Source organism: Quercus lobata, chromosome 9, assembly GCF_001633185.2.
Source record: "Quercus lobata isolate SW786 chromosome 9, ValleyOak3.0 Primary Assembly, whole genome shotgun sequence".
Taxonomy (NCBI): domain Eukaryota; kingdom Viridiplantae; phylum Streptophyta; class Magnoliopsida; order Fagales; family Fagaceae; genus Quercus; species Quercus lobata.
The window spans coordinates 40,078,012-40,095,971 of NC_044912.1; the positions used below are offsets into that span (position 1 = coordinate 40,078,012).

Consider the following 17,960-nt stretch of genomic DNA (forward strand, 5'->3'; position numbering starts at 1 on the left):
TGTAACCCAAACCATCTAGATCTAATCCAAGGAGGCGCTGCCCATCCAAACCAAAGAGTCAAACCATCTCAAAGTGCAGCCCAAGTTTTAAGCTTGAAGGAAGAACGCTCCGCACAATAATCCAAAACCCATAAGGAAACGTTTGGTTCACTGTGATGTTACATTATGCCATAATATTACGTTATTGTAATCTTACATTAATGTAATCTCAATACAGTAATACAAGATTACATTATTCAGAAAGGTGATGAGATGAAGGTGATGTGATATATTTTGTAATTTATTATTATGGTAATATTAGAAAAAAATAGAATAAATAAAAAACTTTAATGTCACATCATCATAATATGTATCACATCAAGAGCACATCATAGTGAACCAAACGCACCCTAAAAGTATTCAAGACTATTATTGAATCCAACATTGCATGCAATTATAAACCTCAAACTGAGTAGTGTGGACTTAAAGCTCTGAATTTGTGATATACTATAATGTTTGTATTTGATGATATGCAATAAATACTATGAACATACTCAAGGTTTTTTTCCCCCACAGTAACATGTTCTCTTAAATTTTATGACATGTTTGGTTGTTTTGATTGCATGACATGAACTCATAGCCACCATATTTTAGGCGTCCACAATGTAATTTTCATTTTTTTTAATAATGTAACTAGAAATCAAAACCCTACCTCTTCTTAGATTGTATATAGGACCAAGATAGTGTATTTGTTCTTATTTTTCTATCAAATATAATTGCACAATTATTCAATCAATAAAATAAGGAATTTATCATACTGCATGATTTCTTATTTTCCATTAAATAAAAATAAGTGGCGACTTCAAATGTGCAACCCTCAATCTAGTGGGGATGATATTATCAATTAAACCTCCATTTTCGGAGACAATTAACATAATTTCACCCATTCGCTTGGGTTTGGTCCAAAATCAAAACAAATGGGTTGATATCGAGGTCTCTCACACAACCCAAAATCTAAAATTTAAGCAAACCCCACCCAACCAACCTTACCTCTAAGGTTGAAAACTTACCTAATTAGCCTATCATCCTTCATTGCAAACCACTAGCTAAAAAATTCACCAAAATCCTTCACACCACCATCACAAGTTGGGGCGTGACCAACCCATGCCAACACCCAAAAACTTATCCTCACTCATACCCAACACTCTTCAACAAATTGTGGCAAATGATGTGTTTCCTTGAAGAATTGAAATATTAGAGTTATTTAGTCCGTTTTTGAGCACACCTACTCTTGCATTAAATTTCACAACTTACGGGCTTGTGCTATTGGGAGAGATTGACGAAAAATGGTTGTTAGGTATAATTAGTAGTGGGCATAAAGTGTCCACCACTCAAAAAAAAACTTGTATAAACTGGGTGTATTATGTCATCTGTGAGACTAACATGTGGGTCTGACAACCTATGGGGCCCACATGTCAGTTTCACAAAGGGCTTATATGTGCGAGCCCCTAGATACTTTCTCCCACCATTTAGCAATTTGTGAAATTGGGTTTGATTAATGATTATACAAGTTCTGAGAATTAATTAAAAATAGTTTTTTGGTAAACTAATTAAAAATAGTTACTCTCTTAGAATGGAAGTATGGAATAAACGGAATATAATACAGGTAAGAGGTAACGGAAGATATGTCAACGACAACCAACAAATTACCGTTAAAAATTGGACATTGTTGTCATCCACATTATTATTCTTAGCGTCTTTCTTTGCTCATCTCTCTCTCCCTCTCTCTCTCTCGCTTACATTTTCTTGTCCTAGAAACTTCATGGAACAACGTTTGTAGCATCTGCAATTTCTATACGATTCTTTCATTTGTCCGAATAAAGGTACAGAGAAAACCGACCTACACAAATACATGTATCTATTTATATATGTTTCTATGCATATGTGTTATCTGGTGGAATTTATAAATATATGTCAATTTTGATTTCTATCAATCTTGTTCTACTCTGATGGGATATTTGGATCAAAATACTATTGGGTTTTTGATAGCTCCCAGAAATATTTGATTTTGACGTACCAAATGAAAGGCCTATCACAATATGGAGGTTTTGTGTCAAATGCATATGTTTGATATCAATATGGGTATTTGATGATACAGTTTGGGAAATTTATATGTTGTTTCCTATCACCTTAGCATCTGTGGGATTAAGATGGTGATTTAATTGTGAATTTTTCTTTTTTATTTTTAATTATGGGCAGTGATTGAGATGATGGATTTTAAGGGATTAGCAAGGCATTTTATGAAGAAAGATGGGACTAGTGAGTTGGATGTGGTCTATCCAATTAAATCAGAATGCCAAGCTGAAATGCCGAAGACTGGTTTTAAGCTTAGGGTATCTTCTCCTTTGCTACCTTTTGGTCACTTGTTAAATTCATTTATCTTACGTTGTGTGAATTCATTGTCTGCAACTATACAAAAATTGTTTGCCTTTCACTTTTCTAATCTTTTTACACTGATTTATTAGAAATTCTAGTGTTGATAACTTTCTCTTTTAGTACTTGTACTTTGCATTTTGAAATTTCAATTAGTATTGTGATGGAATGCTTTTTAAGTTGAAAAGTTGGGACGTCTCATGGATGCAATTATGGTACTCTTTTGCCATTTCATTATGATACTTATCTACCAAAAAAAGTATCATTATTATGCATGCCAATATGAGTATCTCTCTTTTTTCGAGAGAGCATATGTTATATGTTTAAAACTATCTATTTGACAGGCTGGGAAAACCCTTAGTGCAAGACGATGGTACACTGCATTCTCTCAAGATGGGCATTTGGATATAGAGAAAGTGCTTAGAAGGATCCAGCGAGGGGTAAACTTCTTTTGTTGATAGCTATTTTGTTTAACTACATTTGCTGAATCTTCTAGTGTGTTGAGTTGTGCTCCTGCGAAACCTTTAGTGGTTTTGCTTATTGTATGCTCTAATATATTCACCACTTGACTGAAAAGTTTAAGATCTATTATAATCTGCCTCCAATGTAAATTATGATTTGCTGATTTAAGGGTTTAGAAGAAATTAAGTAACCTGGCTTTGGGCTTCAAATTTTGTAGTATGGATAGAGCATTGGTGCATCTAATAATATTTTTCATGCTTAAATATATAAATAAATGTAAGTTTTTGTAATGCTTGCTAAGGTGCTAATATGATTTTTTTAGTGTTATCAAGTTTTTAAATGCGAAATGATTTTTTTTATATTTATTTTGGGAGGGGTGGGGGGTGGGATCTTGTAGAAGTTAATGGGTTGAAATAATTAATGCAATCTAACTACACGTGGTCATGCTGATAGGAAAACTTAGAAGCTGATTCTTTTCCTTATGATCCTATGGAGGATGTTATAGGACTCTTACACCTCAAGGGTGTTGTTATATTGTTGTCAGCTACTTCTTTGCTCCACATTTCTTCTCTGGTTTTAATTCCTTTCTTTCTCAACGGAATTTTCCCTCTCCTCTGTGCTCATCTTCTTGGTTATTTTATTTTTAGTATAAAATGTAGCATGTAACTGTTTTGTAGAGCAGATGGTTCTTTCTGGGCTTATCAGATTGCAAATTGCTTGCTAGGATGAGTTCTATCCTATTCCCTATTAGACCTATCTAAAACATATTCTTGGCAGAGCAAGAATCACTAATGTTCCATATTGAAAAAACTTTGTGATTTCACTATTTAGACAAGATAACAGAGAGCTGTATAAGATTGTTTGCTTATATATAGAAGTAAAATACACCCAATAGTAAGCAGGAACCATTTGATTTAAGTTTATGGCACTACAAGGTTGGAAGGAAGGTAAAAAAGGTCAAGGAGGTGAGATTGACATCATAACCTATGATTTTAAAGAGCATATGGCTCTAGATGAGCTCAATGAGAAATATGGTTTTTATAACCAACACCAGGTAGTGGGGGATCTGCAATGGCATTTTTATCCCAAGAATTCTGTATTTTTCGTTTTCTTTGAAACAGAAAAATTGGGTGAAATTGTGTTTGTCACAATGATGATGAAAAATAATCTCTTGAAAATGGGAGACAAAAGTGACTTAGTGACATTGTCAATTGGATGTTTTCAATTTTTTACACCAGAAAATTTGAAAGCATGTTTGTGAATCTCAAGTGGCCTAACATTACTCCACATAAAAAGGCATCCTCTGACTTGCCCCAACTGCTTTGCTCTTTGTACCTTTACTCTAAATCAATCACAGGGGAAAAACATTTCCACTTTATATATATATATATATATATATATTTGCAATTGATTTAGGTTTAAAGTTTAAACTCAGCATCAACATCAAATGAAGGTTTAATTTTTTTCGTCTTCATTTTCTGTGATTTTATGGACATGGTCTATTGATTTCTTGGTCTTCTCTCTACTCTCTCTCTCATCTCCTTATTGGGCTCCCCCCCCACCCCCCCTCTTTTCTTGCACTCTAAGTTGTGGTTAATATTTCATTTTCTCTGCTAACATTATATGGGACTGACAGCTACAAAATGAATAAATGAGTCATCAGATGTTAGCCGTTGATAATATGTGATTTGCAGTGCAGACAGCATTTGGTACTCCTTTCATGTGGAGAAGTAAAAGCCATATTTGGATAATATACTAACCCTTTCTACATTGCGTGTTTGTTTTAAATGCTAGGGTGTTCATCCTGCAATCAAAGGGGCGGTCTGGGAGTTCTTGTTGGGTTGCTTTGATCCTAATAGCACATTTGAAGACCGGATTCAGCTCAGGGAACAGCGTAGGTAACATTTTCCTTATAAATTGCAATTTAACTTGAAGAATAATGAATCAAATTAAGAAAGGTAGGAAAAAAATATCATTTATTGTCCCCTTCTCTCTTTTTAGTTGTAGTAGTTTTCTCATCCTCATTATACTCTCATACTGCTGGATCTATGAATTGGTCCTGGTTCCAGGTTTTGGATAATTATTGAGACAATATATTCTGTGATCAAACATGGTTATGAAGAATCTATACCATCATGTCGTGTTAAGTTATTTCTCAGGTTATTTTATGTCTCGTTAGTGTTTAATATTATTTGTGTTTATGTACATAAATGCCACTTTTTCCCCACTGTCATGGGCCAGCCTGCTGAACCATTGGATGCATAATGCAGTTGTTTTTTTGGTTTGGCCTTTGGTTCAAGTTTTAAATGTTGTCTTTGATATAATGTACAGGAGGCTTCCCCAAGTTTTTCAGTTTGGCCTTGTGTCAATCACTGGCTGGTGCTTTTATTATTATTTGGAAAAAAAAAAAAAAAAAATTGCATGCTTTTGATCCTGTGAACATCATTCTTGTCTTTTCCATCTCCTCTTTTCTTCATTGAAGTGGTGACTTTAGAGGCCATATCTATCTTTTAGGCATCAGTATAGAACGTGGAAAGCTGAATGTCAAAAGATGGTCCCAGTTATTGGTAGTGGAAGGTTTATTACGGCACCCATAATCAATAATGATCGCCAAATGATAGAAGATTCTTCCACAGATAGTAATTTTCAAGATGATAATGGAGTTATGGCTACATCCCTTGTAGATTCTTCTTTGGATCATGGCAGGCATGTGAGTAATGCTGTTTCAGAGAAGAAAGTGATTCAGTGGAAGCTTAACTTGCATCAAATTGGTATGTATATCCATTTCATTGGTTCATTTGCTACTGAATTGATTATCTTTTTCTGCTTGAACTCTATAAAAGTGGCTAAAAATTTTCTTTTCACTCACAATGTGGAAGTAAGTAGTCTAATTGGACAATTTCAAGTTCTGGTCTAGCTCACATAGCACAAAATTCATAATAAATTTTCTTTGTACTAGCCCCACTGTGTAAAGAGGACTTGATTCATTCATGAGTGGAAATTTGCTCCAATCAGATACTTTCTTTTCCATAGAGATTGCATGCCCATTTTAGTGTATATAGTATCCGTACCTAATGAAAAAAATGAGTTATACTTTTGGTTTGGTGCCTATAGAATGTGTAAACAGCTAAAAGGCTAACCCAGAATTATAAATGTTACATGTGATTGCAACTTTTTTTTCAATTTAATTCTATTTAGTTATCTTATGGTTGCTAATACGTCCCTTACTAACTGTTAAAAGTGAATTACCCAAAGAAAGGGAAAAAAACTGTCAACAGTGTCTAACACTACTGGTGAAATCGGGGTTGTAGGTCTTGATGTTGTTCGCACAGATAGAGCACTTGTCTTTTATGAAAGTGAAGCTAATCAGGCAAAACTTTGGGATATTCTTGCTGTTTATGCTTGGGTGGACAATGATATAGGTTATGTTCAAGGTGGACTTCTATCAACTTCATCCTTCACTGTTAAACTGGAACAGTTCTGATTTATGATAGTGATAACAGGATTCTTTCTTAAGCAGGAATGAGTGATATTTGCTCACCAATGGTAATTCTTCTTGAAAACGAAGCAGATGCATTTTGGTGTTTTGAGCGCGCAATGCGAAGGCTGGTATGCATTATTTAATCTAGTTCAAACTGTTATTGGAAAAATAGTTGTGATAAAGTTAAATGGACTATCTTCTGTGTATCAATGACCTTTTTTTTTTTTTTTCCTTTTCAGTTTATGTTTGGTACTTGTTTTGTAAATATATATACATCCCTTCCCATACAAGAAAAGGTTCTGGAGTAGATTGCAATAATGGTTCCATTAAATAGTTTAGCTCAGTTTAATTTCTGTATATATATCTCACCTTTGTTTTTGTAAGTGCCATGTAAGCAGCTCCACTTTTAGAATTGAAGATTTCATATACCCATCTAGATATCTACTGGATGATGCAACAATTTGGAGGTTCTAGTAACATAGGAAAGATTTGTAAAGCTGCTTAAGTATCCTTAATTGGTGGGTTCAGGTGAGGGAAAATGGTAGGCTTTATGATGGTGGAAGAAGTAATATAAGGTTTGTAGAATATTGTGGTTTGATAAGGCTAACTTTGGGGGCTAAAAAGTTACAGGGGTTCAGAAATAGAGACATTTGTTGAAGGACATTTGTGCAGCAGCTATACTTTGGATTTGGGCTATTTTGATGAGGGTTTGGAATAAATAGGACCTTGGGTACTTATCAAAAATAAATAAATAGGACCTTGGGAATGAGATGATGTCATTGTGATGGCAAGATAAAGATAACAGGGGCTGATACAGGTCTGATTAAAAAGACTACAACTGTGCAGAGAGTCAAAGAACCGTGTTCAGAGCATTAAAGGAAAGAGAAGAATGACAAGACAAGAATAAGGATAGAACTTTTCTTCTCATCATCAGGCTCCTGATAAAATCTTCTTTATCTAGGGGAAGATCCAACAATTTGGATAACTGCCTGTGTATGCTTGTAGTGCACTAAGTTTAAGAAACCTATGACTTTAGGTGTTATGATACTAAAAAAAAGGGTTCATGGTTAATAGTTGACACAGGGCAAACCAGACGATGCAACCAAAAAAAATAAAGAGAAAAAGGAAAATAAATGATAGGTAATGCCTAGGAGTATGCACCTAGGTTTGGATGGAGTTAGCACTAGAACATTAGGAAAATTTCAAGAGAAATTTTATCCATCATCAAAATAATCAGTCTCAATAGGAGTACATTATTGTACTTGTATAGATTACTAAACCCTAATTTTAACTGACATAGTAAACCCTAATTCTAATTGACTTAAGAAATCTAATTTTAAATTACTTAGAAAATCCCAATTATGGAATTATAGACATAATCTTGACTCTAAGAAATAAAATAGTCTAATTAACTACAAATACCAAAAATAAAATACAATTGACTCCAATTAAATCAGAATAATTTTAAAATAAATCTTTTCTTGTACTTCCCACATCTAGCCTTTACAACACCACCCCCCCCCAAAAAAAAAAAAAAAAAAAAGAGTAAAATTAAACACTCTTTTAACCCTAGACCCATACCGAGTGACCTTACAAAATATGTAAGCTTTGCCCTCATCAGACAAATGGGATTAACATCTTGAAAGCCATACATATGTGGATGGCTATTTGATTCTTTCTCACATAGCAACATCATCTGGCTAATGGTAATGGTGATTAGAGAACAGTTTGTAAGTGTTTTACTTTAATTTTTTATTCATGATTTTACATGTAGATATTGGATTTTTGTCTTCTTCCTCTTTTTTATTTGGGATAAGTAAATTGGATATATGAATTGAAATTGTTGTGCATTTGGATATATATATAGGTTAGAAGTGTTTTACATTCCGCTAATACAGTATTTAAAATCCTTTAACTGAAGCTGATGATTTTCTTTGAACATTGATTTCACTTATTGGCCCTAAATGATTTGTTATGCGATTGGTAATTGTTATATCTATCTTCTAAGGTACAACCTAACTCCTGCTCATGCTTTGCTAACAGAGAAAAAACTTTAGATGCAGTACTAGTTCAGTAGGGGTGCAAGCTCAGCTGAGTGCACTCTCACAGATAATTAAAGTTATTGATCCTAAGCTTCATCAACACCTTGGTATCAGTTCCCATTCCTAGTTTTTTTTTTTCCTTAAATCTTATATTTAAATTAATTTTTAAGCTCTATTTAATGTCTACTCCTTTGCACTGTGGACCTGGGTGCTTGTCACTCCAAACTCTGAAAATTTACACCATTTACGAAAACTAGTAAAAACTATCAGTTAAAGAATTAAAATAATATATAATAGAAAAATATGGGTTATGAAAATTGAAACTGTGATACAAAGGTATCCTTAGTATGATTCCTTCTATGGGGATTTTGTGTGGACTACTTGCTAGAAAGAGTGAAACTCTTACATCCATTTGATTCTATGTTCTTTGGAAAGTCCTACATGCATTTATTAAATATAATATTGTTAATACTTATATGGATGCTTTAACATTTTTGACAACTTATCATTTGAAATTTGAATTATGGAAGAGTTTTGGTCATTATGTTAAGGATAACATTTCTTGAGCATTTGTTTTTGTCCTTGGCTACAAACTACTGTCTTACAATGTGATAGGGTCATGTGATGGTGGTGCAGACACAAGACATAGGCTTTCCATCACATAGACCTATGGCCTTAGAAGTGAAAAGAAGGCGGCCCAACTTGTGGCCTTATGTTGGGGCTTGCTAATAATTGGGCTTAAAGACCTATTAAACCTAATCATTTAATAATCAGGATTTCTTAATGTAATTTTGTATATTCTTTTTAAATTTGTCTTAGGAGTTTAATTTCTTTTCTTGCAAGCAGAGTAAAGTTTTAGAACTCTATTTAAGAACCCATGAGTTCAGTTTTGTGAGAGACGGTTTGCTTGATAATAAATATCTCTTTGCATTATTTCAATGGTCTGATGATGACTCCATCCAAACTTAGGTGCTAAATCTTAGAGTTTTTCTCTTGCTTGGTGTTGACTCCTAGGTTGTGTCTTTTAGTTTTCATGTTTTTAAATTTTATTATTTGGTGTAAGTCAATTAGGTTTTTCATGTTTCCTTGCATTTGACGCATCCTGTTGCAGTTTCAAGATCCTGTTTACTGAAAAAATGCACCAGGCCAGGATTTTGTAATGTGGACTGTAGTTACAGATCAAACCACTTTATGTTATTTGTAGTATCAGACAAACAAGGCTGCAGTGCTTTTAAAGATTGCCTAATATTCAAATAAAATAGTTGACTCGTTAAAAAGGGTTGAAGTATGAAGAAGGCCAGAAAACGTATGTCCTAAATATATCTTAGACCATTTTAAGCTGTTTTAAACCCCCTCCCCACCCCCCCCCCCCCCCCCCCCCAAAAAAAAAAAAAACATAACAGGCCAAATGCAGTCCACATCGTCCCCCCCCCCCCCCCCCCCCTCTGTACATACACCTGCACAAACATGTACTTCTTTTCATATGCATTTGTACCTGAACAGGCCCTTATATTCATCAGCTAAAACCTTATTTGTTTTATTTGGCAGAGGATCTAGATGGTGGGGAGTATTTGTTTGCATTTCGCATGCTGATGGTACTTTTCCGGCGAGAATTTTCCTTTGTGGACTCATTGTATCTTTGGGAGGTAAGGTGGAACTTCTGTATTTACTTGAATCTTCCAAGAAATGGGCTCTTTTTTGTTAATGATTTGAACTCAAGGGTACAGTAGTGTATTGGAGCCTCTATTTTAGCTTATTTTTAATTGATATTCTTAATTTTAAGAAAGTAATATAGATTCATTTCAGTTGATGTGGGCCATGGAATACAACCCAAATATTTTTTCATTATACGAGGAGCCAAGAGATGCTGCAGAAAATATTGTTGCACCCAAAATAAATGAAAAATTGCTGAAGCAATATGGAAAATTTGAGAGGAAGAATGTAAAGACTGGACGAACAGACCAACATAGTGCACTTGCTGTTTTTCTTGTTGCAAGTGTTCTTGAGAACAAGAATAAGCGACTTCTAAAAGAAGCAAAGGGTTTGGATGATGTTGTCAAGGTCTCTCTCTCTCTCTCTCATATGTGTTTGCTCATGCATATTTTTGCATTTATGCTACTGCATTTTTCTTATGGTGAACCTTTCTCTCTAGATCATGAGTGACATAACTGGAAATCTGGATGCTAAAAAGGCGTGTAAGAAGGCATTGAAGATTCACAAAAAGTATTTGAGCAAGGTAGTCTTTGTCCTTTATTTCTCCCCATTCTCCCCATTTTTAAACATACTTGTCAGTTTGTTAGATATCTTTCTATCCTCATGTGTGTGTGTGTGTGCACGCGTGCATGTGTATAGAGATGTATTCCAATAATAAAAAAAGAATTCTTAAGAATGATCTCTTTAAGTACATGCAACTAAAATACTTTTTCTATTAATGGCTAATATGGTTCAGTTTGATTTGAAATGAGCGGCAAAGCTGATTGCTGATGAGTTTGTATATATTTTTTCTCATTAAGTTTCTTGTTTGTTACATCATATGGTTTTCCTCCTATATAAAAATCCAAATAACTTAGCATCTCTATGTTAATGCAGACCAACAAATCATAGATGATGCTAGGAATCATCAATCAACTCAATATGTGCTTCATACTTAGTACTTACCGATGGTGGCATTAACTGCAGTTTCACTTGGCTGAGGATTTTACTCACTTTTTATAGAGTTTATTTTTAGTGATCATCAATCAACTCTCTCTCCTGCGGATACAAGTCGATGCCATTTTTTGGAAATTCAAAGTTAGTAGATTTTGTGGCCAAGATCTTGATATACGATGCTCCTGCGCCATCATAGCTTTAACGTTTCATTTGAGAGCTGTGGGTTTCGGCTTAAGATGGTCCATTTAATTTTCAGTTTCTTGACCGATCATGTGATGTCATATGGAAGGAAATTCAAACATAATCAAATTTTGATATATTTTGCCCAAATTACATTGGCACAGTTGCATTTTCTAAGACAGTTATTATTATTTCATCCATTGATGATGTTTTGAGAAGATTCTTCTATTGAAGTTGGGAGATGGTTGGGTTAGCACCGGTCTCGTTATCGTCACAGCAGATTGCGCAGACAGGTGTAAGGCGAAAGACAGTGCAGGCGCAACATTTTGTCTTGCACGGGCCAGGATGACACCCTGTCCAAAAAGACGAAGGAGATTTTGTGAGTGGAGACTATCTTAAATTAAATGAAATACATCCATTGTTTGAAGTTGCAATAATCATTATTCAGTGTTTTTCTAATACATCAACATGAATTTGTGGAATAAATACTTTTCAATGTTTTCATGCGTTTGCTCCAAGAACAATTTTAGGATCATCTACAATGAAGTTTAATTTTTCAAAAATTTAAAGTATGGTGTTACGTTAATTAAAATTAATTATTATTACTTTTTGAGTTTTAAAAAAAAAAAAAAAATTTAAATGATGTGGCATCATGCACACATTCATATTTGTGAAAAATTAAATCTTTTTACATAAATGATATTTTCATTTGATTTGAAACGAAAATAATCCTACCCTCATAAAATTTTGTATAAAGCTCAGCTCTCCCATCACAGTGGAAAAGGCCTTCAATTTTTCCATTTTATGGCTGACAAAATCTGGCATAACAGTGAGTAGGATTTTACCAATGATTTTTTATGGAATTAAATTTTCGTGATTATCAAAAGATGATTATTTGGTTTCTATGTTAAGAAAGATGAAGTAGCTGAAAACAGAATTGACAATGGTTAATATCAGATTGTGACATATTTGATATGTGTGGGATTATTCATCAAGGTTCATAAACTTACCCCATACAGTAGCAACGGCGACTCGTCTAAGATCAGTGACAGACGGAGCCCCCTTCAGGGCTGCTTGACTTTGAAAATTGGTAATGACCAACAACACGAACATGCAAAAGAGAATTCTTGAAGATGCCATGGTTTTGATGGAGAGGCTAAAAGGAATTTGGTTACCAATTTACTCCAAATTTTGCTTTTGGGTCTGTTTTCCATAGATCATGATAGTGCCCTTTATATAGAAGTGTGAGAAAGAGAGGCAGTTACTATTAGTTAAAAACACTTATTGCTCATTATATGTTCTTTGGACACATATAGAACCAAAATTATAATCAGCAAATTTGAGAATTAATGGAGATTTTGCTTATAATTTGGAGTCCAAATATTCTGTCTCACTTTTCCTGCTCCACTCTATATTCAACCAATAAAAACTTGCCACGTGTTCACCTAATTAATTAAATACTATCATTATTGACTTATTAATACTGTTATTATTAATTAATAGTAGTATTTAATTAATTAGGTGAACACATGGCAAGTTTTTATTGGTGGAGTATAGAGTGGAACAGGAAAATGGCACAGAAGATCTGGACTCCATAATTTGATAGTTGGGAGAGGAGGATTTAAACCACAGACCTTTCCGTTTGAAATACCAGAAAATTCCAAAGGAAAATTAATGGAGACTTTAGTGTTTGAACATTAGTAACTTAGTAATGAATTTTGACAAATAAGTGAAAATTTTTTAATTAAAAAAATCAAATATTAATTTAACCAAGTTATGGATTTGGCAAATAAGTATTGAGAATGTGAATTGACAAAAGGAAGTGAACTCATTTTCTAAATGACAAAGTTTAGTTACAAAATTAGTTGTAGCCTAAAACTATAACCTTACTCAATAAAATAGGCAATATTACATATTTTAAAAATCTAATCATTGAATTGCATGTTCTTTACACTCTTATTATACATGTCAAATTTTGTGTCAATCGGATATTATTTACTATATGATTTATAAGCTTATATTTTGTACATAATTTTAAACTACAAAAACTTGCAATTTAAACAATTTATTAATTATATAGCTATTGATATTTAATTTTTTAGAAATTTTGCAAGTATAGGGAATATAAGAAGAATATATAATTCAATGGTGGATCTATCAAAATTCACTTTCAATAAAAAGATATTGAGTAATGTTGTAGCCTTAGGCTACAACCGATTTTGTAATTGTTGAAGCTCATTTTGGAGAAGCCCAATAGCAGGGAGAAGTCTAACAATAGGGGCAGAAAAGAGTTAATGGATTAAAAGAAAAAAACGGTTAAACCCGAATGGCAGGAAAATGGATCATTGGCCCATAAAGTAAATAAATGGGTCTTGAGAAAAGCAACTGGGTCTAAAGGAACTCAGAGAAAGAAGTAGTAAACCCATGAACACCAAGGATGAAAGATACAGTAATTGGGACAAGGAAGCCTAAACGAGTTAGAAAAAATCCTTGGGAATACAGAATTAGAAAATGGGCCGAAGATGCCCAAGGAAAGCAAATGGGCCAATGATGCCCAAGGAGAAAGAAATGAGCCAAAGGAGCCCACAAGCAATGTAATGGGTTAAGAAAGCCCAAAGTAACATAAGTATAAATCCAATGACCGTACTGGGTCATTGTAACCTATTGAAAGAAGAACATGTAGCATGCCCAAAAGAGGCCCAGTAAGCACAGGTCAAATAACATCACAGCAAAAATAGTAGAGTGACATGGTAGGAGTGGTAGTAGGATTATGGAAGGAGCAAAGAGTGGGCTAAAGAGAGGAAAACCCACAATCAAGCAAGACCCAGCCCTTAAAAGGAGCAAGCCAATAAAGAATGAAAAATCAGAAAACAGTTCATGCCATAAGAGGTCAAGGATAAGCGGTAGAATGCATAGAATAACCTTCAGGCCATGGCAAATGCATGAGCAGCAGATAAGTTTTGGATGTACATGGAAGTGGAGCATGCGCAAGGCCCAGACACCACCAACATGTACCTAACCAATACAAGAGTGGTGGGTCATGAGTCAAAAGTAAGAGAGGGTATGGTCTGGTGGTGGGGAGAAGGGAAAACCTATTCTAGAGTTCCCACTCAGATTCTTTTAAGGGAGATGTCCTACTGGGATGACATACCACCTAAAAGAAGGAATGATGAGTTGGAACCACTAGGTGCATGCCATAAGGGATAGCAAGAGAGAATACCTACGTTGTGGTGAACAAGAATGCCACAGTGAACAAGCAAACAAAATGGCCTTCTTTGTTTGGTAATAGGGAGTGGCGCAGTCAGAATAGGAAAATGGTGGTGGCTAGGCAACTGACAAACCAGTGGGTGGTCGGGAAGGACACCTAAATCCAGACAAAAGTAGTTAAAGGCTAAAATGATAAAAACCAGTCACAACAAGCAGTATATAAAGGGCCATCGCCGTGCACAGTATCCTCATCGCAATAGTAACAATCACTATAAGAGAATCACAACACTACCTTCACCATAACATTACACGAGTAAGCGTTAAGAAAGAAAGAATAGGAGTGGGGAAAGAATCAAAATAACAAAATGGAGAGAAAAGAGAAAGAAGAGAAATAGAGAATGTAGAATGGCAGGCATGCACCAATAGGCTAATCCCTTCTCTCCCTCTAAAAGCCTACCCTCTGTTGAAGATAAAGAATTTACTTAGGCATAAGCCATTCAGGTCCGTTCCCTCGAAGTGGATAATTTCTACAACAAGATTCTCCTACGAGGTTATCCACATTGAGGAAGTGGTTCACTCCTTGGTATTAGTCCTGTAGCACAATTGAATACAGTAGACTAAGCTTTTCCTTTTGATTTCATTATTTATCGAAATTATTTCCTTTCTTGCCTTTGCAATTTCACTTATAATGTGTTTCTTATATCGTTCTTTTCCTACTTTACTTAGGGATTCCTCATTTATTTTGTCTAACAGGAAGCGTATTGCCTTTATTGTTATACTATATGTGTTCGTTATAACTCTTCTATAACAGCTTCACATGCCATTGGCATGTGACCAAAGTTTCAGCAAACAGGGCATAGTTTGTGCACAAGTTGGATCAAGGTAGCAATTGGACCGGCCCCAACTCTCTTATCCAGAACACTTGGGCCTTAGTACAGCAGGAGGCAGTCCAACCCAAAATCACAAAAGGCCCACCACAAAACTAAACTTTATCCTTTCCTAAACAGCCAAACCATTGCAACGCAAAAAATATTCAAAAAGTGTAGCTAAAAAATGGACTTTGTTTATTATTTTACTCATATATAGAAAAATATAAAGAATTTAGAGTTTAAGGTGAAATTATGGCCCCTTGACTTTTAGGCTTCGTTTGGAAGTTCATAAGAGAATGAAATGAAATGGAATGTATTTAAGAAAGGGAAAAGAATGGAAAACAAAAATGGAATGGAATAGAATTAAACGAACAGAAATAAATGAAAATGAATGGATTGTAAGTAATCTTGTTTGGAAGTAACATAGAGGAAATGAAATGAAATCATTTTATAACAATATTACTATTAGACCACTATTTTAAAATAAATAGTTGAATACATACGAGTATTTTGGGAATTTTAGTAAAAAAATTCATTAAATCTAATTTCTTTCCCTCCTATTATTCCCAATTTTGGAGGAAACGAAAATTTGAGGTTTTAAGGAATAGAAAGAAATGTTCCCTCCTACCCATTTAATTCCCTCCCACTTAAACTCTCAAACAAGAGAATGAACTTTCTATTCCCTTCATTAAAACTCCCAAACAAGGAAATGAAAGAATATTTTAATTTTTTTTCATTCCTTTCCATTTCATTCCATCCCTCCTCCCAAACGAGGGCTTAAAAAATTACTCTTTATTCTTCTATTTTTTGGTAAAAAATATAGAAATTTATACATAAATTTTAATAATGGCCTCCCTAGATTTGAATAATACACCATTTTTGTTTCTTTAAATTACTCTTATACCACACATAACTCATGAGTTCAAAGTATATTTAATGTATTTCATAAAAATAGAAAGTTTTATAAATTATTAATGCACTTTAATTTTTTTCTCTAATTACTTTTATATCATAATAGCTCATTGAACTAAATAATATTTAGGATACATCCTAGAAACATTAATGTATGGGATCTTCTAATTATGTTACTCATATAAAATATAAAGAATTTAGAGTTTGAGGTGAAATTATGGCCCCCTTTTTACTTTTTTTTTTTAAAAAAATTGCTCTTTCTTCTTCTATTTTTGGTAAAATTATAAAAATTTATGTATAAATTTTAATAATGGCCTCCCTAGATTTGAATAATACACCATTTTTGTTTCTTTAAATTTCTCTTATACAATACATAACTCATTAATTCAAAATATATTTAATGTATTTCATAAAATTAGAAAGTTTTATAAATTATTAATACACTTTAATTTTTTTTCTCTAATTACTCTTATACCATAATAGCTCATTGAACTAAATAATATTCAGGATACATCCTAGAAACCTTAATGTATGGGATCTTCCAGAAAGAAAAATAATAATGTATGTTTAATGTATCTTAATAATGGCCTCCCCAGATTTGAATAATACACCATTTTTGTTTCTTTAAATTACTCTTATACCATACATAACTCATTAATTCAAAATATATTTAATGTATTCCATAAAAATAGAAAGTTTTATAAATTATAAATGCACTTTAATCTTTTTCTCTAATTACTCTTATACCATAATAGCTCATTGAACTAAATAATATTTAGGATATGATGATGCCGAAAAAATCACCAATAGGTCACATAGCACTTGCACACTCAAAGTAGACCTGCACAACAAAATAATAGAAGACCTCACAGAGAGCACTGGTGTGGTGCCGGCCAAATACCCTCCGAAGGTCAAGTTAGAATTATTCTCACAACTCTAGAGTGCTAGAGAGGGTAAATTACGCGTACCTTAATTTGTGAGGGTATTGGGGCTTTTATAGTAGTAGAAGGTTGGCCTCTTTTCCTTGGTGTTGAAGTCTTTTCCTTATAGGACTCTACTTGAATATTTCCAAACGTGGTGAGCAAGGTCTTTCCTTGTAGAGAAGATCTTCCTTCGGCGCGCGTATCTTCTAGAATCCCCTTTGCGCTAGGACTTCTATTTTGGGATTCTAGGGTAATTCAGGCGTAAGCAGCAAGGACTCTATATCCAGGGCTTTTATTGTATCTACCAGCGATGGGCTTTAGCGAGCGTTGGGCCAGCTCCTCATTGGCCCATGGAACCGGATCCGTCAGGCCCATTACAACAGGCTCATCAAGCCATATTTTATCCTCTTCAGTTGCCCCCTTCACCCTATGGGTCCATCATATATGAACAAGAGGACCTATGGGGTGACGATCCCAAGCTCGGGGCATGACGGTTAGTCTTTAAAGGGATGACGGGATAAAACCAAAGAGGTGACGGTGTGAAGCTGAAGAAATGACGGTGTGAAGCTAAAGCGATGACGGTTTGACTTTAAAGGGATGACGGGCAAAACCAAAGAGTTGATTAAAGCCAAAGATTTAATGGTGCAATGATAAAGGGTTGACGGAGTCATGCCGGAGGGGGTGACGGTGTGAACGCGGACACCGTCGACCGTGCCAACTTCTGACAGGCTGTATGAAAGCCATTATGAGGCATGACACGCGTCGCCCTTCGATTGGGTTTTATCTCGGATCGAAGCGTCGCTTCGTCTTCCGTGCACCTCTC

General features: G+C 34.4%; 1 protein-coding gene across 6 annotated transcripts; it reads left to right on the forward strand.

Annotated features, from left to right (window-relative positions):
* Positions 1-1,686: 1,686 nt before the first annotated feature.
* On the forward strand, positions 1,687-11,712 carry LOC115960650 (TBC1 domain family member 15-like). Of its 6 annotated transcripts, none has more exons than XM_031079593.1 (12): positions 1,695-1,862; positions 2,239-2,372; positions 2,757-2,852; positions 4,669-4,772; positions 5,371-5,645; positions 6,186-6,308; positions 6,395-6,483; positions 8,399-8,504; positions 9,946-10,043; positions 10,204-10,458; positions 10,550-10,633; positions 10,987-11,712. In XM_031079593.1, exons 2-12 carry the CDS (start codon positions 2,247-2,249, stop codon positions 10,999-11,001), a joined length of 1,371 nt encoding a protein of 456 aa, XP_030935453.1. In that variant the 5' UTR covers positions 1,695-1,862; positions 2,239-2,246; the 3' UTR covers positions 11,002-11,712. The 6 variants fall into 6 exon arrangements, with proteins under 6 accessions (XP_030935455.1, XP_030935458.1, XP_030935453.1 ...); XM_031079594.1 differs by having other exon boundaries at positions 5,389-5,645; XM_031079596.1 differs by having other exon boundaries at positions 1,696-1,862; positions 4,669-4,768; positions 5,389-5,645.
* The last annotated feature ends 6,248 nt before the right edge of the window (positions 11,713-17,960 follow it).

What these genes read in the sequence shown, in the direction of transcription:
- LOC115960650 (XM_031079593.1), top strand. Translation starts at nt 2,247, where the DNA reads ATGATGGATTTTAAGGGATTAGCAAGGCATTTTATGAAGAAAGATGGG. An exon ending in AGACTGGTTTTAAGCTTAGG is followed by an intron (nt 2,373 to 2,756) that starts GTATCTTCTCCT and finishes TCTATTTGACAG; the next exon opens with GCTGGGAAAACCCTTAGTGC. An exon ending in GCTTAACTTGCATCAAATTG is followed by an intron (nt 5,646 to 6,185) that starts GTATGTATATCC and finishes TCGGGGTTGTAG; the next exon opens with GTCTTGATGTTGTTCGCACA.